At 36.9% G+C, this 27109-nt stretch overlaps 1 protein-coding gene and 1 long non-coding RNA gene across 2 annotated transcripts in view; one reads left to right on the top strand and one right to left on the bottom strand.

Moving 5' to 3' along the window:
- The window catches only part of LOC129397818 (uncharacterized), a 31358-nt gene extending 8312 nt beyond the window's left edge, over nt 1–23046 (top strand). Inside the window, exons 2-3 of the long non-coding RNA XR_008625440.2 lie at nt 6733–6855; nt 22699–23046. This is a non-coding gene — a long non-coding RNA (uncharacterized LOC129397818). The remainder of the gene's footprint in view (nt 1–6732; nt 6856–22698) is intronic.
- Nucleotides 9926–19560, bottom strand: PCDHB1 (protocadherin beta 1). The gene has a single exon (XM_034960644.3). It carries the CDS (start codon nt 17796–17798, stop codon nt 15342–15344), a length of 2457 nt encoding a protein of 818 aa, XP_034816535.1. The 5' UTR covers nt 17799–19560; the 3' UTR covers nt 9926–15341.
- Nucleotides 23047–27109: the final 4063 nt, after the last annotated feature.

Raw genomic sequence — 27109 nt, 5'->3', positions numbered from 1 at the left:
GCCACTGAACTCCAGCCTGGGCGACAGAGTGAGACTTTGTCTCAAAAAAAAAAAAAAAAAGAAAGAAAGAAAAAAAAGATGTTGTCCTTATAATATAAATTTTTGGTGTCTGTTAGATTTGTTTTATGATCTAATATGTTGTCATCTTATTTAAAAATTTTATGTGTATTTTAAAATAATGGGGATATTTAAACTATAGAGCATAGGGTTTTCTCCCTATATGTATCTTTTAGATCAAGCCCATTCCTTGAATTCTTCAAATCCAAATTTGGATTTCCTAGCTATTTTCTATTTGGTTCATCTATCAAATACAGGAACAGGTATGTTTAAAACCCCACATATGATTATGGACTCACCAATTTTTATTTTAAATCTGTTTGCCAGGCGCAGTGGCTTAACACCTATAATCCCAGCATTGGGAGGCTGAGATGGATGGATCACCTGTGGTCAGGAGTTCGAGACCAGCCTGACTAACATGGCAAAACCCCATCTCTACTAAAAATGCAAAAATTAGCCAGGTGTGGTGGCGAGCACCTGTAATCCCAGCTACTCAGGAGGCTGAGGCAGGAGAATCCCTTGAACCTGGGAGGCGGAGGTTGCAGTGAGCCAAGATGGCCCCACTGCACTCCAGCCTGGGCAACAGAGCAAGACAGCATCTCAAAAAAAAAATGCTGTTTGCTTTATAAATTTTGAGGTTATATTAGATACATTCAGTTGCAGAATTGTCCTATAATGCTTTTTGCCATTAGGACTTTTTTTCTGATATTCATACAGGTTTTCAGATATTGATATTCTGATAACTGGTATTCATATTTAGTATTGTACATGTATGTTTTCCATGTCTTTGCTTTCATTTTACTGGGTGATGGGCAGAATAATAGCCCTCAAAGATATCTCCATCCTAATCCTTGGACCTTGTGAATGTTATGTTACATGGCAAAGGGAATTAAGGTTGTGCATGGAATTAAGGTTACTAATCAACTGACCTTAAAATAGGGAGATTTTCCTAAATTGTCCTTCTAGGTGCAATGTAATCCCAAGGGTCATTAAGATTGGAAGAGAGGCTAGAGAGGAAAGGGACAGAGTGAGGTGGATATGTGAATATGAAAGAAAGGTGTAGAGAGATGCAACATTCGTGGCTTTGAAGATGAAGGAAGGAGGTCTCCAGAAGCTGGAAAAGCAAGTAAAGAGACTCTTCTCTAAAACCTCCAGAAAGGAATGTAGTATTGCAGACACATTGCTTTTAGACCTGTGAGACTTGTGTCAGACTTCTGACCTACATAACTGTAAGATAATACATATGTGGTGTTTTAAGCTGCTACATTTGTAGTAGTTTTTTAAAACAGTAAGCAGAAAACTGATAAACAGTGTTTTAAAGTTTTAGTTATGTCATTTGTAAAAAGCATTTAGCTGTATTATTTTTAATCCAATGTGATGTTTTTGTCTTTTCATAAATGAACTTGGGAGACTGAGTATTGCTTGAGGCCAGGAGGTCAAGACCAGCTTGGGGAACATAAAAAGACCCTTTCTCTATAAATACATACATACATACATACATACATAAAACAAACTGTTTGTCCTTATTGTGATTACTGATAAATTTGGATTTATTTTTCTAATATTGTTTTGTAATTTCAATCTTCTGGGGCTTTTTCTCTACTTTCCTGCTTTTTACTGGATTAAGTTTTCTTTCTTTTTTATTCCACTTGTTTGGAAGTAACACATTCTTTTTCTTTTTAATCCCAGATGCAGATGGTTAATTGTATTTCTTAGTTTAGAGTACATTATCAACTTTGGTCTGTGCAGGAATCCCCTTATTTTGTTACTTCATTTTCCCCTAACTTTCAGCACTCCTGTTTCTCTATTTACATACTTAGCCTATATGTTTAATATGTGTCTTTAAATATGTATGTTTATGCTTACAAAATATTGCTTTGTTGTTTTTGTCCCTGTAAAATATGGTCAATACGCGGGTACTCATTTTAAGTTTCTTATTCCATTTCTAGCTTTTTACAAAACTCGAATTGTGTTTTTGAGATCTAGTCACATTGTTTTTGAACATCAAGTTTGTTGCGTATGACCTCTGTGTGACATTCAATAGTGTACATTACCATTACCATTTTACTCTTTATTTTTCCTGTTGTTGGACAGCTACATTTAACTCAGTACCCAGCTATTACAAACAAGGCCATGATAGACTCATTGTATATGTTTCCTTACAAATCAGTGTAAGAAGTTCTTTGATATATTTATACAGAATCTGGATAAATACTTACATGTATTTTCATTAAATACCTCTAGAATGCTTTCCAAAGTTACTGTACTAGTAGCTATTTCCTTCAGATGTGTGTAAGTTGTCATTACCTCACATCCTTGCCAACACTTGCTGTTTTCTAGCTTTGTGTTTCTTTTTCATTTTGCTGAATATAAAAGTGATTTTATTTTTAATTTGTATGTATGTGATTACTCATGAGTTTGGGCATTTCTTCCTATGCTCTTTTCTATTTTCTATAGCATTGACTATCTTTTAAATATTTATTTGCATGGGTTCTTTGTGAGTTCTAAATGTCAATCTTTTGTTGGTTTTAGACATTGGAAATATTTTCTGCATTATGCCATCTGCCTCTTATTTTTTTATTTTGCCCATCTTTGAGCAGAAATCATAAATATTGAAGTAAATATATAAATCTTTTCACTTTATAATATGTACTTTTTGGCTGTTGTTTAATCATTTCCTATATAGTATTTTCTAGTTGGTTATTATGGTATGGAGGAACACTTTTTTCCCCCCTTGGTTGATACCGTATGTAGGACCTTTGATAAAGTCTTCAGAAAGATGACTTTAGCAAAGGTGCTAGATTTTAGTGATTTTTCTTCATAGATGATTATTTCATCTGCAAATACCAATACTTTTATCTTGTCTCTTCTACACCTTATACTGCTTAAGCCTTTTTCAAGTTTTGTAGTAGTGGCCAGGGTCTGTTTACTCTGCTGAGAAGTAGTGGTTCTGGTAGGTATTCTTTTCTTCATCCTAATCTTATTGAGACTGTTTCTAAGGTTTCCTCGTTAAGTATAATGTTTACAGTAGACTTTTGATATATAGTCTTTTTAAAGATAAATGTTTCCATATATATCTATTATATATAAGTGTTCAACTTTATTTTTTCTATTACTATTAACAGTTTATTGGAAGTTTGATAAACTATAAAACCATCCAGACTAGTTCTTTTTTTGGGGGGTGTCAGGTCTGTGATTACCATTTCCATTATTTTAATAATTATTATCTATTCAAAAATTTTATGACATTTGTACCAATTTGTCATTTCTATTTTCGTATAAATTTATCTAAGCACTTAGTTTTTCACTCATTTATTTACCATAGTCTTTATAGTTACTTCTTTTTTATTCTGTGTTTTAAGTTATTGTACCTTTTTCTTTTTTGGACAGCCTTCCTCTAATTTTTCTGTTTTATATATACTACATATATAATTATACTTTATATATACATAGATAATCTATTTTATATACACATATATAATATAATATATATTACATTTGAAATATATATACGTATTTCAAAATAAGTTCATTTGCTTTGGCTAATTTCTGTTCTTTTTTTTTTTTTTTTTTTGAGATGGAGTCTTGTTCTGTCCCCCAGGCTGGAGTGCAGTGGCGCGATCTCGGCTCACTGCAACCTCCGCTCCCAGGTTCATGCCATTCTCCTGCCTCAGCCTCTTGAGTAGCTAGGACTACAGGTACCCACCACCACGCCCGGCTAATTTTCTTTGTATGTTTAGTAGAGACGGGGTTTCACCGTGTTAGCCAGGATGGTCTCTATCTCCTGACCTCCTTAGCCAGGATGGTCTCCATCTCCTCACCCCAAAGTGCTGGGATTACAGGCGTGAGCCACCGCGCCTGGCCACTCTATTCTTTATTTATACTTTAATTGATTTCTACCCTTATCTTTATTACATCCGCTTTCCTCTTTGAGTTCGCTTATTGCTTTTTTAAAATGTTTGAACTCATTTGCTTTAAATATTTATTTTTTTTTCTGACACATGCATTTAAAATAAAAAACTTCCATCTAAATTCTACTTTTTCTCTGCCCCAAAAATGTGGGCCAGTTATATTTTCACTGTTGTTAAGTTCCAAGAACATTGTACTTTTCTTTAAGATTTCCTCTTTAACTCAAATATTACTTAATAATTTGCTATTTAGGTTCCAGTAAAATAGGATAAGTTTAAAGAAATTTTTTGGTAATTATTTAAAAATATTTTTGCATTTTGATAGATATATCTGCTTTGATTTACCTAGATTTCTTGACACTTTCTTTCTAGACTAGTATTCAGGAATTTTTTAAGATCATTCTATTGTGTGCTCAAAAAGAATGTATTTTTTGTTCTTGTGATGAATTATTTCTTAATATATTGCTGCACATCAATTATGATTTTCAAATGTTCCTTAATTTTACTTGTCTTTGATGTTTCTCAACGTAGTGTATTAAAAATTCCATGTTAGTTGCTGATTATCTATTTCTTTCGGCATTTTTGGTTGTTCCTTTATATATCTTGAGGCTCCATTATTGAGTGTATATATTTTCATGATCATTATATCTTATTGATTTATATTTCTTTTTGTACTTGTCTTTTATATTATTAAAATTATTCTGTATTTTATTGGATTAATATTTGGATGTAATTTTTTTCTCATCCATTTACATTTAACCTTTATTTATAACAACTGTCATGAATCTGTTTCTTATAGGCTCCACATTTCTAGGGCTTGATTTTTAATTCAAACTGAAATTCTCTAACTCCTGATGGGTGAGCTTATGTATGTTTATTTTAGTTACTGTTATTTTAGCACATATCTCTGCCATCACATTTCAATACTTCTTTATTTTTTTAAACCCCTTTCCTGATTCCTACTGGCTAGGTAAGATTTTGTTCTGCTAACTGGCAAGTCATGCATTCTATTTATATTTTTCTGGTGGTTACTACTAACTTATTAAGACCCATGCTAACTTTCTTTTTCTTACCTATGTCTTAAATTTATTTGTGTAATATCTGCAAGGCATTTTTCCTTTGATCCCAGAATGCTGGGATTATGATCCTTAAAGAGGTGAAATGTGTTTCAGGAAGTGCTCCAGCATAAGGCAAGTAGTGACAACATGACCAGTTCTAGGAAATTTTCCTCTAGCATCCTTCACATGAAGAAGTGTAAGAAAAATAACATATGTCTGAAAATATCCACACTATAAATTGGCTGAGTATTTGCCACATAGCCCTGAAATTTCCCGGTAGTTCTCTTGGATGTTAGTGGCACACAGCCATCAGCTTTTTTTTTCTATGTTGTTAGTCTTTTCCAAGAACCAATACCATGTATTGCTTGCATCCAGTGTTGCTAGTGAGAAGTCTGTTGTCAGTTTCATCTTGTTTCATTTTATGTAATGTGTTCTTTCTCTTTGTCATTATTATTCATAAATTTCACCACAATTTGTCTAGGCATGGCTTTGTCTTGTTTACTACTTTGCAAGCCTTCCAATCAGAGGCCTTCTTTCATTATTCTTTAATTCTTAGACATTTGTTTCTGTAATTTCTTCAAAAACCATTCTCCCCATTTTTATATTTATGTTCTTCTGGGACACCAGTTTTTGTGCATTGCTACTTCTTTTAGCCTCTATATCTCTTAACTTTAATTATATATCTTCTAATTATTTTTCTTTCCCTACTTCCTTCTGAGAGAATTTTTCAATGTGATCTTCTAACTCACTAAGTAGTTCTTCAGCTTTATCCTATTATCTCATCTATTATATACTTTGCTTCAATAATTATAGTTTTATACATACTATTTTCACCTTATTCTTTAAACTATTTGTAGTTCTTCTTTTGTATAGCTTATTTTCATAAGTTTATTATGCTTACTTTTAAATTCTTGGTTCTACAGTAATAATATCTCAGTTCTGATATTAACAATATAAGTTTATCTTGCTTTTTAAGTACATATGTTTTCAAATATACCTACTATACCTAAGTAGGTTTACTTTCAAATATACGTACTTATTTTGAGCCAATATTATCAGCTATTCTTTCTGATAATGTGTATGAAGAAGAGACATGGACCAGATCTAGTCCTTGTCAACCAAGATGAGATAGAGAAGAACGGAGAGGGTGCAGTCTATGGTGGAATTTCCTAAATGCCAGGGAATTCCAGTTAATCACTACTGTCTCATAGCCCCCTAATCAAACAATTCTTCAGGTTTGGATTTTACCTTCCATTCACCTTTTTCCAGAAAAAAGCATTACATGAAAGAGTTACTGTAAATTATAATTCACCAACAATGGGATTTGAGGTGAGGGGAAGGGGAGGGTGAATGGCCAAGGCTAGTCAGTATACAGTTAATTAATATAAATTTTGACCCAAGCAGATTTTTAAAATTGCCTTGACTGTTACCCGTGATGAAAACTATACCCGCAATCTGAACTGTTGCCACTTACTTCCAGTGAGAAGGCAGGAAATCACTGTCCAAAGGTGGGAATAGGAGATTTATTTTAAATATATCATACCACAAACATGATGGCTTACCCTCCTTCCCAGGCTGCAGCCACCACTAAGCCTTAACACACCAGTATTAAACAGACTCCCTCCTCCTCAAAAGCTTCTTAGGGTTTTTTCATTATTTCCTAAGTTCCTAAGTTCTCTGTCTCTCTCTGTCTCTCTTTTTTGAAACAGAGTCTTGCTGTGTCACCTACACTGGAATGCAGTGGCACAGTCTCAGCTCAGTTCACTGCAATCTCCACCTCCCAGATTCAAGTGATTCTCATACCTCAGCCTCCTGAGTAGCTGGGATTACAGGTATGTACCACCACACCTGGCTAATTTTTGTATTTTTAGTAGAGATGATGTTTTGCCACGCTGGCCAGGCTGGTCTCGAACTCCTGGCCTCATGTGATCCACCTGCCTCGGCCTCCCAGAGTGCTAGAATTACAGGCATAAGCCAACCACCCAACCGCATAAGTTCTATAATGTTTCAATGTATGGTTCCCCCATGACTGCTCTTGTAGTATCTGTAACCCATGCTACTCTGCCGTCTTGGCAAGAACCAGAATCAGTGTATGTCTCTTCTCTGCCATTTCCTCAATTCTTCTTCTGGAATGTCTCTGGGACCTATATTAGAGTTTTTCCATCTATCTTCCATGTCTCCTGTGGCAGCTTTAAAACCTTTTCTCCAAATTCTTTACCACTCCTTTATTCAAGAGGTAGGACATATGTCCCCTTATCTTGAATTTGGTCTCTGTGACTGCTTGACCAATGGAAAGCATGGTGAAAGTGATACTTGCTGTTGTAACCCAGCTACCATGTTTTAAAGAAGCCCAGGCCACATAGACAGGTATTATGGTTCACTGCCAGCATCAATCATGGAAGAGAGGTCACCTCCAAATGATACTAGCTTGCTGCCACTATGTCACTCCCAGCCTTTGAGCCTTTCTACCTGAGGCCTCAGGCATCACAGAGCAGAGACAATTCATCCCCATTGGGTCTTGTCTGAATCCCTGATCCATGGAGTCCCTGAGCATAATATGTCTGTTCTATGCCTTTAAGTTTCAGTGTGGTTTATCACAGTAGATAACATCTTTAAATACTCTTTCGTAATTTGTATCTTTTTGTTCTGTTATTGGGCAGATCTTAAAAATCTTCCTTTATCTCAGATAAAAGGGTTTACTGAACAACAAAGGGTTGTTCTGAACAAACAGGGTTTACTGAACAACAAAATAAGGGTTGTTGAAAGGGTTTACTGAACAACAAAATAAATGATAGAATTGAATTATAACCTAAATAATAGAGTAAATATCCATGTGTCCATATATAATTCCATAGTTACATACCAATTTACTAATTTAGTCTTCATTAGCTTCCAGATTGAAGTTTATACTATATATTGAGGTTTTATTATAATTAATAAGTTTCATTTCTAAAATTTCTGGTTGGCTATATTTATATGGATCCATTCTTACTTTATTTCAGTCTTTTTTTATTTCATAACTTACTATCTTTGGTGGGTATAACTTCTAAATTCATCTCTGCAAGCATCTTAAACAGTTTTATTTTGAATGACACTTTTTGAAAATGTCTTCCTTTTCATTCCTTTCTCTACTTATGTCCATTTCCTAGACCCTGGACATGGTCTAGAATCAGGTTGTATAGTAATGATTTGGGCTTCTGACCCAGCATGGTACTGGAAATAGTACAGATGACTACATTAAGTTTGTTGGCTACAGAGCCCAGTACATATTCTGGATGTTGTTTCTGTGTCCTCCAGCCTTCATAGGCTGCAACATACCATAATGTACAGCTTCAGGAATTTTTTGGCAATGGCTTTTCAACCTTCCTTGACCCATCCTACCTCTTGGCTCTAACCAATGACACTGGCTTTTATTCTTCATTTTTCATGGTGAACATTTTGTTCCTGAGAGCCCATAAGAGCCAAACCAATGGTAGCCTATGCCAACTTCCCATCCTGATAGCTTGGAAATCCAAGGATTTTATCCCCACTTACCATTTTATGTCTGTTCCATTTCTGGTTTTCCTTTTTTTTGGTTTTTTTTTTTTTTTTTTTTTTTTTTTGAGATGGAGTCTCACTCTGTCGCCCAGGCTGGAGTGCAGTGGTGTAATCTCGGCTCACTGCAACCTCTGCCTCCTGGCTTCAAGCGATTCTTATGCCTCAGCCTCCTGAGTAGGTGGGATTACAGGTGCATGCCACCACGCCCAGCTAATTTTTGTATTTTTTAGTAGAGACAGGGTTTCGCCATGTTGGCCAAGCTGGTCTCGAACTCCTGACCTTGGCCACCCACCTCAGCTTCCCAAAGTGCTGGGATTACAGGCATGAGCCACCGTGCCTGGCCTTGCATTTTTTTTTTTTTTTTGGCCGGGGGCGGATAGTGGGGGGCACGCAGTTTAACTCTTGTTGCCCAGGTTGGAGTGCAATGGCCTGATCTCGGCTCATTGCAACCTCCGCCTCCTGGGTTCAAGCGATTCTCCTGTCTCAGACTCCCAAGTAGCTGGAATTACAGGTTCATGCCACCACACCTGGCTAATTTTTGTATTTTTAGTAGAGACGGGGTTTCATCATATTGGTCAGGCTGGTCTCGAACTCCTGACCTCAGGTGATCCACCTGCCTTGGCCTTCTGGGATTACAGGTGCAAGCCACCACACCCAGCCGCATTTTTTTTTAATTTTTAATTTTTACCTGTTACTGCTGTATTTAGAGCAGAGCGTGGTACACAGAAGCATAAACTTACTTCACCAGCTTGACCAGAAAACTTTTGTTACTTTCACTTTTTCACATTCTGTTTCAGTGGTTTTTTTGTTTGTTTGTTTTTGGGGGTCTTTTTGTTTGTTTTTTTGAGACTGAGTCTTACTCTGTTGCCCAGGCTAGAGTGCGGTGGCATGATGTGAGCTCACTGCAATCTCTGCCTCCTGGGTTCAAGCAATTCTCATGCCTCAGCCTCCCAAGTAGCTGGGACTACAGGTGTGAGCCCCATGCCTGGCTAATTTTTGTATTTTTAGTAGAGAGGGGTTTCCACCGTGTTGGCCAGGCTGGTCTCGAAATCCTGACCACAGGTGATCTCCCCACCTTGGCCTCCCAAAGTGTTGGGATTACAGGCATGAGCCACCATGCCCGGCCTGTTTCAGTGTTATATAAACACAACAAATACTTTAATAATGTTTTTTAAAAGTGTTACACATATTTGAAAATGAAGTCAAACTTTTGGTTGAAGAATGAATGTCCACTTAGTCACATACTTTGAAGATATTAAACTCTAAGAAAATAGCTATTTATATGGGATAATCATATGAATGAATTATGCTTCCAAGAATAAGACAAATTCATCCCTAAATGGAAAACAACAAAAAATGCACAAACATGATAAAGAAATTCTTTATTTTTAGGAGAATTACATAATATCAGACAGACCAATTCCATTTTTTGTATATCTGTAAGTCTAATTTCAGCATATAAGTCTATTTTTAAATAGTATCTCAGGTATATATAGCTTAAACTATATAAACATGTCTGCACAACAAATTTTAAAATTTTCAGTTTATATCTATTTTAAAATGTATGACTAATTTAAAATTATGTTAGTATAATTTTCATTTAAAGTTAAAACTTTATGCATAAACCTTAATGGGGTTACTTTATGATTGTTTAAAATAATCTAACATGTAGAGTTACAAAGAAATACTAATTTTGATAAAAATGTATTCTATATGGATAATTCCAGTCTTAAAAATCTGCTCTTCATCTCAGATAAAAGAGTTTGCTGAACAACAAAGTAAATGATAGGATTAGTTTGTAACCCAAATAATAGAGGAGATATCCAGGTATCCTTATGTAAAGAAATAACTAACTAAACAAGTGGGGGGGAAAGTAACAAGTTTTCCTTCCAGAAGAATTTTAATTAATGTAAAAGGAAATAGAGAAATAGAAAATCACCATTAGAATGCCACAATATTAATTGCCACAGGAAATATCTAGCAATGGATACTAAAATTGGTTTAAGCAGAAACATCATATTTGCATAGTTTCAAAGTATATCCCCCAAGTGTTTATTAATTACAAAGAGAAAAAAGTAACTATAGTAGAGAAACATGGCAGACATTATGTTAACCAAGCGATCAAAATTAACATCACCTTAACATTACTTAAAAATGGCTAACATACTTAAAAATGGCTAACATGGTACATTTTATAAGTTCTTTACCACAATAAAAGAAAAAAGATTAATATCACCAGTAGTGTGACATTGGCATCACATACCTGCTGACGTGATGCACTGAAAAGGATACAATGTCATTTCTGCAGTATTTTTCCCAATAATGCATTACCTCAGTTTAATAATGAGAAAACAAAGAATCCCAAACTGAGGGGCATTCTACAAATAACTGGCTAGTACTCTTCAAAAGTCTCAGGTCATGATAGACAAGGTAAGAGTAAGGAACTGTCACAGGTGGTAGAGACTAAGGAGCCATAACAAATGCTTTGCAGGATCCTGGATTGGATCTTTGAATAGAAAAAGGACATTGGGGGAAAACTGTTAAATTTGAATAAGATCTGTAGTTTACTTCATAGAATTATACCAAGGTTAATTTCTTAATTTTGATAACTACTATGGTTATATAAGATGTTAGCATTCCGGGAAGTTAGGTGAAGGATATACAGGAACTATCTATAGTATTTTTGCAATTTTATGAGTCTAGAATTATTTCCTAATAAAAAGCCTTTTTGTACAAGACACTTTTCAAGGTTCTTAGGTTATAGCTTTGAATACATAGAAATAGTTCTAATATCACTTGACACTTTGGAGAGAGTAATTGCCCTAATTATTTCCATTCTTTGTCTTAATTTGCTGATAGAGACCTGGACTTAATCTCAGCTGGTGTACAGAGTTCTCTCCAAAAACAAGTGGCCTACTTCACATTCAGTGAATTGATATATTCTTATTTTAAGTTATCAGGTAGGATTGGAATTTTCTTGGGAACTTGAAGTCTGAATAAAATTAGAGTGACAAAATTTTCACCTAAGGCAAAAATAAGAAAAATTGTGGCAAAATAATTTTTTATTAAATTGATACATTTTTTAAATTTAAAGGATGGTTTCTTTTATGAGATTGTTATCTTACCTTTTTTTTCTTTTTTCTTTTTTTCTTTTCTTTTTTTTTTTTTTTTTTTTGAGACAGAGTCTTGCTTTGTCGCCAGGCTGGAGTGCAGTGGCATGATCTCAGCTCACTGCAACCTCCACCTCCTGGGTTCAAGCAATTCTCCTGCCTCAGCCTCCCAAGTAGCTGGGACTACAGGCACATACCACCACACCCAGCTAATTTTTGTATTTTTAGTAGAGACATGGTTTCACCATGTTGGCCAGGATGGTCTCCATCTCTTGACCTTGTGATCCATCTGCCTCAGCCTCCCAAAGTACTGGTATTACAGGTGTGAGCCACCATGCCCAGCCTATCTTAACCATTTTTATATTAAAATGCCATTTCGTTTATGGAATAATGGTGGCGTGAAGTGGTAGATTTTATCTCATTTAATGTGAAAAAATAAAAAGTTGACAAATCTACATCTTCTGTCCATTGTGTATGTGTGTATATATGTATTCATGAACTTCACTGCTATTTGAATATCAAAGTCTTAAAATCATAAATCTACACCATTTTCTTTTCCTATCCTTGACATTAAGCCAGTTTCCATTGATTATGTTCACATCATTAAGTGTAATGAAACACAGTTAATACAGTAGCTTTTACTTAAGCATGTTTTATTAACTAATTATTGCTTACCCATAAAAATTAATTCTAGGCTGGGCATGGTGCTGTAATCCTAGCACTTTGGGAGGTCAAGGCGGGTGGATCACCTGAGATCAGGAGCTCGAGACCAGCCTGGCCAACATAGCGAAATGCCAACATGGCGAAGCCCCATCTCTACTAGAAACACAAAATTTAGCTGGGCGTGGTAATGTATACCTGTAGTCCCAGCTACTCAGGAGGCTGAGGCAGGAAGATCACTTGAACCCAGGAGACGGAGTTTGCAGTGAGCCGAGATCATGCCACTGTACTCCAGCCTGGGTGACAGAGCAAGACTTTGTCTCCAAAAAATAAATAAATAAATAAAAATTCTATCTCCTTTTTCATTTAAAGGAAATAGAAATTTCAGCATGCCTTCACCAATTGGAACACAAATACACTGGAACACTTATTCTATGTTTTGCGCAAGAAAACCTTTACTCTAAATCAGAATCATAACTCAATGTATGTAAAATATTTAATATTAAAAATAAAAGCAATTCATTGATATAGTGCATTTGCTTCATCTATTCTTTAACATTTTAACATTGAAGGCAGCCATAGGTTACACCAGTTCTGCCCTAAGCATCTCTAACATCTAAAAAATAACAGCACTAAATTTTAGTGTATTCCTGGCCAACAGGTAAACAGCCAGGTGGTGCCATTAGGTATCAGTCATTAAGTCCAAGAATGAAGTTTGTATCAATAAACATGATTTGGTATATTTAAGAAGTATTTTAAAAGATAATGCTCTACCCTTAAAATACCAAGAGGATGTATTCTAGTGAGTCTGAATTTACACACATTTTTATAAAATAAGGCATATAATTAAAGCCTCATTAAAGCACACTTTTTTTTTTTTTGAGATGAGGTTTCACTCTTTTGCCCAGGCTGGAGTGCAGAAGTGCAATCATAGCTTACTGCACCCCTGAACTCCTGGGCTTGAGCAATCCTCCTCCTTCAGGCTCCTGAGTAGCTGGGACTACAGGTATGAGCCACCATGCCCTTCTCTAAAGCAAACTTTTGACTTTCAAGGCACAGTTAGCAGTATTGGGAGAATCCCTGAAATATGTTAATGTTTTAACATTGGCTTATTTTAGAATGAGAGGGCTCAGAATAGCTTATGAAATCAAACAGTGGTGATCAAAGAGAAGCCTAAGTTGTCTCCCCACTCCATTTCATTTTATGAATGATTTACTAAAAATGCCACTTTTTCTCAGTTTGCATATGTTAACTTCAGAATACTCAGAGAGGAAAATGGCTTACAATCAAATCTAGTACTACCTGAAAATGTGTCTTTCCTTAATGCCACTTAATTAGTATTAATGAACTTTTTAATTTTAATGTCTTTTTATTTTGTATTTGCTCTACAAACTACAAAATGGTTTACAATAAATGTTGTATACACTTAATGGCACAAAATAGTTTAGAGTGTTCTGTAACACTTATTAACTACAGCAGGCCTTATGTATTTATGTATTTATTTATTTATTTTTATGTTTTTGAGACAGCGTCTCACTCTGTTGCCCAGGCTGGAGTGCAGTGGCACAATCTCAGCTCACTGCAACCTCCACCTCCCAGGTTCAAGCGATTCTCCAGCCTCAGCCTCTTGAGTACCTGGGATTACAGGTGCGTGCCACCACGACTGACTAATTTTTGTATTTTTAGTAGAGATAGGGTTTTGCCATGTTAGCCAGGGTGATCTCAAACTCCTGACCTCAGGTGATCTGCCTCCCTCCGTCTCCCAGAGTGCTGAGATTACAGCCATGAGCCACGGTGCCCAGCCGTCATACTTTATTTTTTTCCTCACCCACCCTCCATTTCCCTTTTTTCAAATAGATTCTCTCTGGGACTGCAAGGATAGACATCTGGATATAAAAGAGGGAGATCTGAGACTTGCCTATGGCTCCAAACAATCAAGAAATCAAATCTGGCTGGGCATGGTGGCTTATGCCTGTAATCCCAGTGCTTTGGGAGGCCGAGGCGGGTGGATCACCTGAGGTCAGAAGTTCATGACCAGCCTGGCCAACATGGTGAAACCCTGTCTCTACTAAAAATACCAAAAAATTAGCTGGGCATGGTGGCGCATGCCTGTAATCCTAGCTACTCAGGAGGCTGAGGCAGGAGAATCGCTTGAACCCAGGAGGCAGAGGTTGCAGTGAGCCGAGATCGTGCCATTGCACTCCAGTCTGGGCAACAAGAGAAAAACTCCGTCTCAAAAAAAAAAAAAAAAAAAAAACTACATCTAATTTAATTTTGGAGAACATTCCTAAACTGAATCTCTTTATCCTTATGTCTGCCCTTATTCACATTTGCAAATAAGTGAAATCCTTTTCTTTCTCCACCCTTCCTCCCACCATGATTATTTGTGAAGATCACCATTTACCAGGCATTTCCATGATTATGATTATGAATGATTGCAGGCAAGGTATTGATCAAAGATAATCACTCATCAGGGACAAGAATTTAGAGATTCCTGAATAATAAACTATATCTCTGCTTGTCAAACCTAATCACTTCCCAATATATCAAAAAGAGAAGGTAGTTCTCTTCCCTATGCATGCATAACTTTCTACTGGAAAATAATTTAGAGGCAAATAAAAGGATCTCTCTATGGAACTAAGTATTTCCTGGGCCAGGACCAATGAACTTCTAAGGAAAATGTGAATAATGGCTTATTCATTACTTGCTAGCACAGAGATGGAAAAGCAGAAGTTCCTACCACATATGCATTTATAGAGGGTGACATTTCTTTAAACAGAATTCCAACTGGAGAAAGGGTTATAGATATATGATCTGGGGATCAGGATAACTGCTTTGTATTGAGTAAGCCTAGCCTCACTCTGGGTTTCCCATTTTCACCAAACTAAGTACTCTTATCTTTACTAAAGCTGCAATCTACTACCAGTTTTTGTTTTAATGAGGATGTAACATCTTTGCATACCAAGTATAAAATTTTGCTTCTCTTGTCTCACTGAGCCTGTAAATAGGAGCTACATATAGTCATCAGATACCTGGTCATGGCCCTCTAATCTCTGAGACTTATTCCTATCAGAATTTGGGGGCAAACTGGAGCCAGCCTCCATTTTTATCTCCCCAGTGGCATGAGGGAAAGGAAAGTTGGGCATAAAACGCTTAAGAAAGCGAAACTCACTATTACCAGTGCCAGTGGCTGAACACATTTCATATGGACAAGGCCGAGATAAGGATCCATTGCCTTGTCCTTGTACCAGGTTGTTAGAGAAATTACAGTCATCATAGAAATGCTCTTGAATTGTGAACTTTTCTCTATATTTAATCTTTTGGTAGACATGTATAATGAAGATCACTATGACAGAGAGGAGAAAGATAAAGGAAAGGATGACCAGAGAAATGACCAAATATTTAGTGGATGGATTTACCTTTCTAGAATGCCTGGTTGGATCCTGGAACTGCAGGTAGGGCTCTGAAAAGCCATCTACCAGCAGGATGTTGAGTGAGACAGTAGTGGAAAGAGCTGGTTGGCCGTGATCCTGAACAAGAATGATCAATTTCTGCATCATGGGGTCTCTCTCAGATATCTGCCTTAATGTATGGATTTCTCCATTTTGTCTTTGAACAGAAAATAACCCAAGGTCAGTGGCCTTAAGTAGATGATATGAAAGCCAAGAATTCTGACCTGAGTCACCATCCACAGCCACCACTTTGGTCACTAGGTAGCCTGCCTCTGCAGACCTGGGCACCAGGTCATTGCAGGGCAAGGTGCCGTTCTGCAGTGGGTATAAGATCATTGGACGATTGTCATTGTCATCTAGGACAACCACTCTGACAGTAACTTGGCTACTCAGTGACAGGAAGCCCCCATCAGTTGCCTTTACCACAAATTGAAAATCTTGAATGGCCTCATAATCCATGGTTCTCAGCGCGTAGAGCTTCCCATTGTCTGAATTTATGGATATGTAAGCAAAGACTGAAAGATCTCCATTTTTTGGAGGCAACAGAGAATATGTTATTTGGGCATTCTCACCCAAATCAAGATCCTCAGCATGGACTTTGCCAATAAAAACCGCAGGACTATTGTTTTCTCGAACAGTCAAGATATAGGAATCTTCCCGAAATATTGGAGGATTGTCATTAACGTCGGATATTAGCACCTCTATCATAGTCTCGGCGGACAAGCTAGGTGGTCCAGTATCCATGGCAACAAGGGTGATATTATAGCCTGAGACCTCCTCCCGATCCAAGCTTCTGTCAGTGACCAGTGAGTAAGAATTCCCAAATGTAGGTTTGATTACAAAGGGAAGGTCTTCTCTGAGGAAGCAGGTGACTTTTCCTCCCACTCGAATGTCCCGGTCTCTGATAGTGAAAAGGGCTACTACTGTCTGTGGTGGTGAGTCTTCAGGGAGTGGGCTGGACACAGAGGAGACCATCACTTCGGGAGGATTGTCATTCACATCCACCACTTCTACCAGGACTTTGCTGTGGGCAGAGAGGCCTCCACCATCTGTAGCTTGAATGTCAATGTCGTATGTTTCAATGGCTTCAAAATCGAGAGGGCCTCTTAGTCGAACCTCTCCATTTTGAGGGTCAATCTGAAACGTCTTGAGAATTGCTTCTGGGTTTTGAGCTAAAGAGTAAGTTATCGCTTTGTTGGTGCCCTCGTCTAGGTCCACGGCAGTCACCGTGGCCACCAAAGAGCCATTGGGGCTGTTCTCTGATACCTGGGCTCTGTACACCAGTCGCGAGAACTGGGGCACGTGGTCGTTGACATCCAGAACCACCACGTGGATGTGAGCTGTGCCAGACTTAGGCGGGGACCCGCCGTCCACCGCCGTAATTGTCAAGTTGACTTCAGGCTGCTTCTCTCGGTCCAGGGGTTTGTTCAGCACCAGCTCAGCATATTTAGGCCCGTGGCTGCGGAAGCGGGTGTGCAGGTGGAAATACCCATTGGCACTCAGGGTGTAGTTCTGGAGACCGTTAAGGCCCACGTCCAGATCCTGGGCGCTCTGCAGAGGAAAACGTGAACCCAAGGGGGTGCTCTCCGGAATCTTTAAAAGCGGCTCCTTGTTTAGGAAAACTGGGGCATTGTCATTGATATCAAATACCCTGACCTCGGCCCGGAAGGACTGCAGCGGCTCCACCAGGACTACTTCAAAGTGCAGAACACAAGGGTCGGCTTTGCCACAAAGTGACTCCCGATCCAGTTTCTCCTTCACAAACAAATCTCCCGTCTTGCGGTGGAGCCGGAAATGCATTTTGTTGCCCTCGGAAACCAGCCGCGCCCCGCGCGCAGCCAGCTTCCCTACCTCCAGTCCTAGGTCCTTAGCTACGTTGGCCACAAACGAGCCGCTCTCCATTTCCTCCGCCACTGAATAGCGGATAGTTGTTGCACCCCCCACAGATATGCACAGAAAAATGAGAAGAGATCCCACTTGCCTGTTTTGCAAAGATTTTCTGCGTGTACCCGCCATCAGTTCTCACAAGCGCGCTCTCTGCAATCAAAGCCAACTGTTGCGGATATACTTTCACTTTTCTGCAACAGGTTACTGCAACAGCAGCTCCTCGCTTCACTAGCCTCTAACTGCAGCACCACCAAAGGCTAGCCGAGCCCATTAAGCTGTTTTGCACTTGAAAGAAAATTTGCATTGAGCGACTCAACTCCCCAGTCTAGCGAATGTATTAATAGATATGTTCTCATTCCGGAGAGTTAGGTAGAGGTTGAAAGTTTGTTGCCAAAGCAACAACAGACTCACCTGTTAATTCCCTTTCAGGAAAAAAAGTCCTTGGGAATTGAGAAGCCAATGAGATTAGTCGTTCAAGCTGAAGTCATTCTATCTGCTAGCTGTCTGGAGCCACTGAAGCTGTGGGCGAACAGCAACAAGTTTAAGCTACATCTGCACACTCTGCGGTCCAGAGACCAAGAAAGAAGCACAAGGATCCTGCAGAGTCTTCCGAAGCCCAAGCCAAATATATGAGGCAGGGAGCTAGAGAATGTGGAGGAAGTGGTCAGTAGGAAAAGGAAAGGGAACAGACATTCTCCTTCAGAAACTTGAGGTCCAGTAAGTACACTGACAGGGGACTAAGCCAACTGACCTCTTGATTTGCACTACGCTATCATGCTACTTCTACGTATTCGCTCCGCCCCCCTCCAAATATCTGTATACACGTGCACAAAAGGAGCAGCTGGCTTGTCACTTATGATTATAATGGCAATAGTATTTATTGGATATGATTTCCATGTACTGAGACTATGACAAGTGATTTACATGCATTATTTAATTTAATACTTGCAACAACTATATGGAGTAGACATTATTAAAAAAAAAAAAAAGAAAAAGAAAGTGAGATGGGAGAGGTTATGTCAAGGTCCCCTACCTAGCAAATGTTAGAAATAAAACTCAATTTAATTTTGTCTGACTCCGAAGTCTATGCTCTTAATCAGTACACTACTCTGCTTCCCAGATAATATAATGAATAAACCAAATGAAGATAAATATTTGGTTTTGGATTTTAAAGCAAATAAAATAAGATTGCTTACACATATTGAAAATGACCTAATAGAAATATAGGAGATATTTGTTGAGAGTTTCCTTTATGATCATAGGATAGTAGAATGTTTAATAAGACATTTCAGAAAGATGAGATCCAGTCTCCTTCTCACCCATCCTCCACTTTAAAAAAAAAAAAAAACAGATGAAGAAACTAAGGCCCGAAGTGATGAAGTCACTTGCCCAATTCATACAGCTACTCATGGCAGTGTAAGAACTAGAACTTGTCTTCTGATGCTGTCTCATGCTCATTACCTAAAACATTTGATTTCTCATTTGTGCTCAATACTTTATGTCCCAGGTGCTATAAAATTATGGCCACTTAACGGAAATCTAGCTATATTTTCCAATAGGAAAAAAAGAATGAAAGTAGAAAGTGTACAGAACATTAATTACATCCTGACATGAGGGAATTAATGAATCTCTCAATCTCTGTCAGTTATTTTAACACTTGGCTTAATTGTGCATCCTTAAACAGTTTAGTTTTGCCTCTTTTGAAAACTATATATCTTACTTATGAGTAGAAATAAAACAAAACTATATATCAAGTAAAGTGTACAGTAGGTAATCCTTTGAATTTTGTTTCTTTCCCTCATTTTTTAGCTCAATGTAAGATTGGTGTTATCTTTAGCTCTAGTTCATTTATTTCCATTACCGTATAAAATACCAATATATTGTCAATGTCCTTTAGCTAGAGACCATCAGACACACACCTGTAGTTGAACAAAGTTATGTTTACTGACTTATTATAACAAGGGAAGCTGTACACCATAGAGAGTCATGGAGCATCTCAGTGAAAGGGTGTTAGAAAGAACATATATTTGGTCTTGTGTTAGATGATTTGGGGGAGGTTTGAAGCAGAGTGCTCTGGATTGGATGTCATCATAAGTGGAGTTAATTCTATGATGAGTATATTGATAATTCTTATGTAGAAGGTGAGAGGAAAGGGGTGAGGCTAACTCTGTGATTGGTAAGTAAGCTGTAGTGACTAATATTAGCCAGGACAGAAAGATGTTTGGGCATTTTTGTGGATTGGACAATACTCTTTTTTGTCTGTATTTAGACACACTTATGGTGTGCTCTCATTTTCCTCTTGCTCCATCATAGTCATGGTATGGCCTTGTCTGATACTGGTGTCCTATGAAATAATTTTTTGTTCAACAGAAGATCACTATGTCCTAGCTGTGAGTGTCAGGCCAGCTCCTAGCTCTCGTGGACTGCTTTTGTCTTTTTCAGTATGAATGCAGCAAAATGCATTTACCTATTTTATTATTCTGCTGCTCATAGTATATCATTGTATGTGTCACTTTGTGCACATGTATACACATATTTTGGGGGGGAATATATACATAGAAGTAGCATTGATATCATAGGATATGTTCTTTTCAGCTTTACGTGATGTCACCAAACTGCTTTCTAAGAAGCTGTACTGGCTGGGCGTGGTGGCTCACGCCTGTAATCCCAACATTTTGAGAGGCTGAGGCAGACCAATTATGAGGTCAGGAGTTCAAGATGAGCCTGACCAACATGGTGAAACCCCGTCTCTACTGAAAATACAAAAATTAGCCAGGCATGGTTGTGCGTGCCTGTTATCCCAGCTACTCAGGAGGCTGAGGCAGGAGAATCACTTCAACCCAGGAGGTGGAGGTTGCAGTGAGCAGAGATCGCGCCATTGCACTCCAGCCTGAGCCACAGAGTGAGACGCCATCTCAAAAAAAAAAAAAAGTTGTACTGATTTACACTCTCATCAGCAGTGCAACTTCTAGTTGCTCAAATTATTTCCAACACTTAGAATTACTAGTCTTTTAAAATTTTGACCATTCTGGTGAGTGACTGTGTTTACATTTCATTGATTAATTTGCATTTCTCATTAATTATTGATGAAGTAGACACTATTTAATATATTTGTAGTCATTGGAATATCATTTTTTGGGAAGTTTTTGTTCAGTTCTCTTGCCTTTTTTTAACATTGCATTGTTTACCTTTTTTCTATTAATTTCTATTACTTCTTTATGTTCTATGAGTCCTGAATATATTAAAAAAGATGTTTATGCTTAGTCAATATACATAAACAGAGAATAGCCTTGAGCAATTTCGATAGAAAAAAAAAATGGAGTATACTACCCACTAATGTTATTTAGCATCATCAAAAAGGCTATTGGGGAGGTTTTTTTTAAAGGAAATATTTATTTAGTGATTCACAAATTATGCAGAAGCTTCTGACGTCCTAGGAAGTCTTAATACAATCAATTTCAAAATAATTCATCAAAAAAATTGTAAGTTAACAAATACATTCTTGGCTGGGTGTGGTGGCTCATGCTTGTGATCCTAGTACTTTAGGAGGCTGAGGCAGGAAGATCACTTGAGGCCAGGAGTTTGAGACCAGCCTGGGTAACATAGCAAGACCCTTGTCTCTACATACATACATACATAAATAAGGCATGGTGACAAAGCCTGTAGTCCCAGTTACTTGAGGGGAGAGCATTGCTTGAGGTCAGGAACTTGAGGTTACAGTGAGCTATGACTGTACCACTGCACTCCAGCCTGGGTGACAGAGTCAGTATCTGTCTCAAAACAAAAAAAATTCTTATGAGGTGAAGTTTAAACAATGCTGCTTTTCTTTTTTTATTTTCTTTTTTTTGTTAGTTTATTTTTAACTGACAGATAAAATTAATCATAGACAACATAGTATTTTGTGGCATATTTATATTGTAGAATGACTAAATTCAGCTAATTAACATATATATTACCTCACGTAGTTATTATTTTTGTGGTGAGAATACTTACCATCCATGTCTTGGCATTTTTCAAGAATATGGTACATTGTTATTAACTATAGCCACCATGTTGAATAATAGATCTTTTGAACTTATTTCTCCTAACTGAAATTTTGTATCCTTTTGGCTCTCCAACCTCTCCTTCCTCATCCCAGCCCCTGGCAACCACCATTCTACTCTCTAGTTCTATGAGGTCAACTTTTTAAGATTCCACGTATAAATGAGGTCACACCATTATGAAAAACAATATAGAAGGTCCTCAAAAAATTAAAAATAGATCTACCATAGAATCCAGCAATCCCACTACTGGGGATATTTTCAAAGGAAATGAAATCAGTATGTTGAAGAGATATCAGCACTCCCATATTCATTGCAATATTACTCACAATAGCTGAGATATGGAATCAGCCTAAGTGCCCATCGGTGGGTAAATGAATAAAGAAAATGTAGTATATGTACATAATGGAATATTATTCAGCCTTCACAAAGAAGGAAATCCTGCAATTTGTCACAACATGGATGAACATGAAGGACGTTATGTTAAGTGAAATAAGCCAGGCACAGAAATGCTGCTTTTCAATTCAGTTCCTCTGAATCTTAATCTGTTTGGTTAGCCCCAGGCGATTTATTAATATCTGCTAGGTGGAATTAAAATCCAAAATATTTTCTTTTTCCTTGGAAAATGTTAGGACCTTTAAACATGGTGGCAGTTTTTTTTTTTTTTTTTTTAAGCCTGTATACTTTCTGGTGAAGGTAGAATTGGGAACCCACAGACTAAATCTACAGCGTCGTAGCTTGTAAAGTCAGGATCAAAACCTACATGTTGGGAAGAGGGACAATCCACAGTTAGTAGGATATCATGAAGTTTTGGGAGAACAAAAATTCATTTCAAAACTGTATCTTAGTACTAACTTTTAAACTTCAAAAATCTTATTTCGAAATATTTCAGAGTTTTGGAAGAGTTACAAGAGTGTTTGTAATCACTTATGACTTACCCATTGGCTTACCTTAACTAAACTTTAATAAGGCTTCTCTTCTCCCCACAGGTCCCTGAACTTTAGCTGGCCCCAAAACTTGAGCAAGCTCTAAAAAGCAGAACATCTCCCACTTAACAGTTTATTCTGAGAACTGGCCAACCACAGGAGGGAAAATCATATCTCCAGTTAAAGTGCCCTGATCATGCCATCTGCTCATCTTACCCCCTTTGCCCTGCTCCCACACAAAGTTCCTGCTAGCCCTGTTTACATCTTCTTTTTTAAACTCTATTTTTAGACATTTGAAGATTTCCGTGGTCAGAGGGTCTGTAATAGTCTTTTTTGAATAAAGCTGCTCCTTACCTAAATCCAGATTTGTTTTCATTGAATATAATAATAAATGACCATATTACTTTCACCTAGATTTATCAATTTTGCTACATTTGTACACTTTCTTTTTCATATTTATCTATTACTATATTATGTAATACATTATAATATATATGCACATACATTATTCAAAAATAGTTATCTCTTCCTCAGTTTTTATGGGAGATGTATACCTCTTCACTCCAATGGTGCTGAGTTTAGCTGCATGATATGCTTTGACTTTACATTGGGTTCACTATACTTCCCTACCTCTTGACTTTGGAGTTGGCCATATGAGTTATTTTGGCCCTCAATGGGACGTTAAGAGTGTTGTGGGTTGAATTTGTACCCCAGAAAGATATGTTGAAATCCTAACCACTGGTCCTTGTGAATGTGACCTTATTTGGAAACAGAGTCTTAGCAAATGTAATCAAATTAAAATGAAGTCAAACTTGATTAGGGTGGGCCCCAAATCCAGTGACTGATGTCCTTATAAGGAGAGAGATTTTGGAGACTCATGGACACACATAGGGAAGAAGGCAACATGATGACAGGGACAGATGTTGGACTGATGCTGCTACAAGGATTGTCCACAACCACCAGAAACTTCGTAGAGTCAAGGAAGGATCTTCCTCTATGCCTTCAGGGGGAGTGGAACCCTGCTGACTTCTTGATTTTGGACGTCTAGCCTCCACAACTGCAGGAGAATAAAATTCCACTGTTTTAAGCTGCTCAATTTGTAGTCATTTCTTGTGGAAGCCCTAAGGAAACTAATACACAGAGTGAAGCAAGTTGTGCTTGCGTAATTGGGCTTGTCCTTTTGCTCTTCTGCTACTTTCATAAGAACATTCTCTGGATAGCCTATTGATAAAAGAGTGATGAAAGACACGTGGAACAGTACTGGACACAACCTACATATTGAAGCGGAGCATGGCTGATCTCAGCCTAAATCTTCTGACCCCAAGATGCATCAATGGGAATCAATGTTCTTTGAGCTACTAATCTTTGAAGTATTTTGTTGCACTACATTCTATGACAATAGCTAACCTATGTAATATGTAAACATTTTATTTTGCCATAGTTAGCTGCAGACATTATGATATCATTCCTAAATATCTCAACAGGTACCTCTTACAAACAGGGACAGTATCCTTCATAACCTCAATACAAATTATCACACTCAGGAAGTTTAACATGAATACAGTGCTATTATCTAATACATACTTCATATTCTAATTTCCCCAGTTGTTCCAAGTATGTTCTTTGTGCTGGTTTTTTTTTTTTTAATGTAGGATACAATCAAGGATTGCACATTGATTTTAGTTGTTATGTTTCTCTAGTTTAAACTGAAACAGGGAAAACATTTTTATGATGCTGTTTTTTAAAGACACTAACTTCTTTTTCATGACACCGCTGTTTTTATTTAGTTAGTTATTTATTAAAAAAACTTTTATTGTAGGTTCAGGGGTACATGTGCCGTTTTATTATATGGGTAAACTCATGTCATAGGGGTTTGTTGTACAGATTATTTCATCATTCAGGTACTAAGCCTGGTACCCAATAGTTATTTTCTCTCATCCTCTCTCTCTTCCCACCCTCTACCCTCAAGTAGGCTCCAGTCTCTATTGTTTTCCTTCTTTAGGTCCATGAGTTCTCATCATTTAGCTCCCACTTACACATGAGAACATGCAGTATTTGGTTTTCTGTTCCTACATTAGTTTGCTAGAGATAATAGCATCCAGCTCCATCCATGTTGCCATAAAAGACGTGATCTGGTTCTTCTTTATAGCTGCATAGTAGTCCATGGTGTATATGTACCACATTTTCTTTATTCAATCTGTTATTGATGGGCATTTAGGTTGATTCCATGTCTTTGCTATTGTGAATAGTGCTGCAATGAACATTTGTGTGCATGTGTCTGTATGGTAAAATGATGTATATTTCTTTGGGTATATAGCCACTAATGGGATTGCTGGGTCAAATGGTAGTTCTGATTTTAGCTCTTTGAGGAATCACCACATTGCTTTCCACAATGGTTGAACTAATTTATACTCCTACCAACAGTGTATAAGTGCTCCCTTTTCTCTGACACTTCATCAGCATCTGTTATTTTTTTACTTTTTAATAATAGCCATTCTGACTGGTTTGAGAGGGTATCTCATTGTGGTTTTAATTTGCATTTCTCTAATGATCGACACTGATGTTTTTAAAGAGTTGTTTTACAGTATATCCCTCAATTTGGAATTTTTTGTTGTGTTTACCCTTGGTTAGATTGAGGTTAAATATTTTTGCAAAAATACCATATAAGTGATATTGTGTTCTTCTCAATGTATCACATCAGAGGGCATATGATGTCATTTTATTCCATCATTGGTGATATTAAGTTTGGCAATTTGGTTATAAAATGGTGTCCATCAAATTTTTCAGTTGGATAGGTACCTTTTAATTCTTTTTATAATTAATTAGTGATCTGTGGAGAGATTTGAAACTACAAGGATATGCTATTCCCAAAACAATGTTATTAACCATTGATTTCCAACATCCTTGAATGATCCTTGCCTTGAATAAATACATATTTGTATATATATATAGTATAAGTGTATGTGCATACGTATATCTATATGGGATCATGAGACTTACACTTTCAATACATTAATACAGATATCTTTATTTTCCTCCCCTACTTCATATTTTGTATTTTCCTTGTCCCAAAGTGAGAAGCCTTAGTTCACAACAGCATCAATATATTTACCCATCAAAATAAATCTCAAGATATACATTAAAGAATTTTGGAATTATTACACTATTACCTAAGTGCTAATTAATTTTTTTGAAAATCCACTCAGGGAGGCAAGAGAAATGTACTTAGTCGCATATTGAATAACAAATTCTTTTTACCCAATGTTCTTTCCTTTAAGACTCTACATTTTCTGCTTATAAAATTAGTTTAGATCAAAATTGATTCTAACATTAATGTAAAACGTATTGTTTATTTTTATTTATCTTTAAGTCATAGGTTTAAATGTTTCTGAAATTGTTCTGATGATAATTTTTTCACTATTTTCAACTTCTTTTAGAAAAAAATACCTTAACTAAAATATTGGAGCATCTCTTCTGATTTGTTGCTTCTACTATTGTACCCAAAGTTCAGGTAGTTTTAAAATTTTAATATTGATAATATTTATTGTAATAGTAATTTTAACAGGCAGGTTAATATTTGGGGTCACCTCTAATTTTCATTCATATATACCTTTTAAGCCTGAAAAAAAAAGTCTATTTTTAGGAGTAGGTGTATTTTGAAACATTGAGGTCACACCTGCAGTTGTAAACTTTAGTACTATTTTAAAATTTTATTCTTCCATTGTGTCTTTTCATGCATTTAAGGTTTCTTATTCATATTAGCAGAAACAGGATGCTTTGGTGGATAGAAATCCTTTTTAGGCAGCTCAGTTTATTGCAGCTGCTCTTGATCTCCCATCTGTTGCTTTAAATGAGAATGCCTCTTATTGCTCAACCTGTGCATGTGCGTATAAAGTTTCCTTCTCCCACAGTAACACAAGAAGCCATAATATAAACCAATACCACTTATAGACTGGATTTGTAGTACACTCTTGTTTAAAACAGATGACTTTCATCTTCTTACTATTCATGCTTTTTTTTCATATTGGTAGAACAGGCTATGGATGTCTTTCCAGGAAATCTGACAAGTGTTTGGAAACGTCTCAATTTAATCAAATAGAGACTATATTAGAGTGATAATTCTTTCCCTTGATAAGCACTTATCAATTTCTCCTTTTTATAGAACATTCAGTTAACACCAAAATCAGTACCTACATTTTTATTGAAATTAATATCTATTCAACAAAATTTTGTTTTAAACCTTAAAACAGAAATGGTAACTTTTATGTTAAGTAACTATGCTATTATATTTTTATTCTATGTTAAGACCCATAGAAGATTAAATGAGAAAATAGCTATAAGAAAAGGAAATACTAACTGGGCTGGTTGACTTATAAAGCCAAATGTGCCCTGGGATGGGTCTTTTTTCTGAGAGTGGTAAGATTGTTTGCTTGGGAAAGAATTTTATTTCACTCTCAACTTGCTAGAATTGATT

Source organism: Pan paniscus, chromosome 4 (genome assembly GCF_029289425.2).
Source record: "Pan paniscus chromosome 4, NHGRI_mPanPan1-v2.0_pri, whole genome shotgun sequence".
NCBI lineage: Eukaryota > Metazoa > Chordata > Mammalia > Primates > Hominidae > Pan > Pan paniscus.
This window is presented reverse-complemented; position numbering and strand designations above follow the sequence as displayed.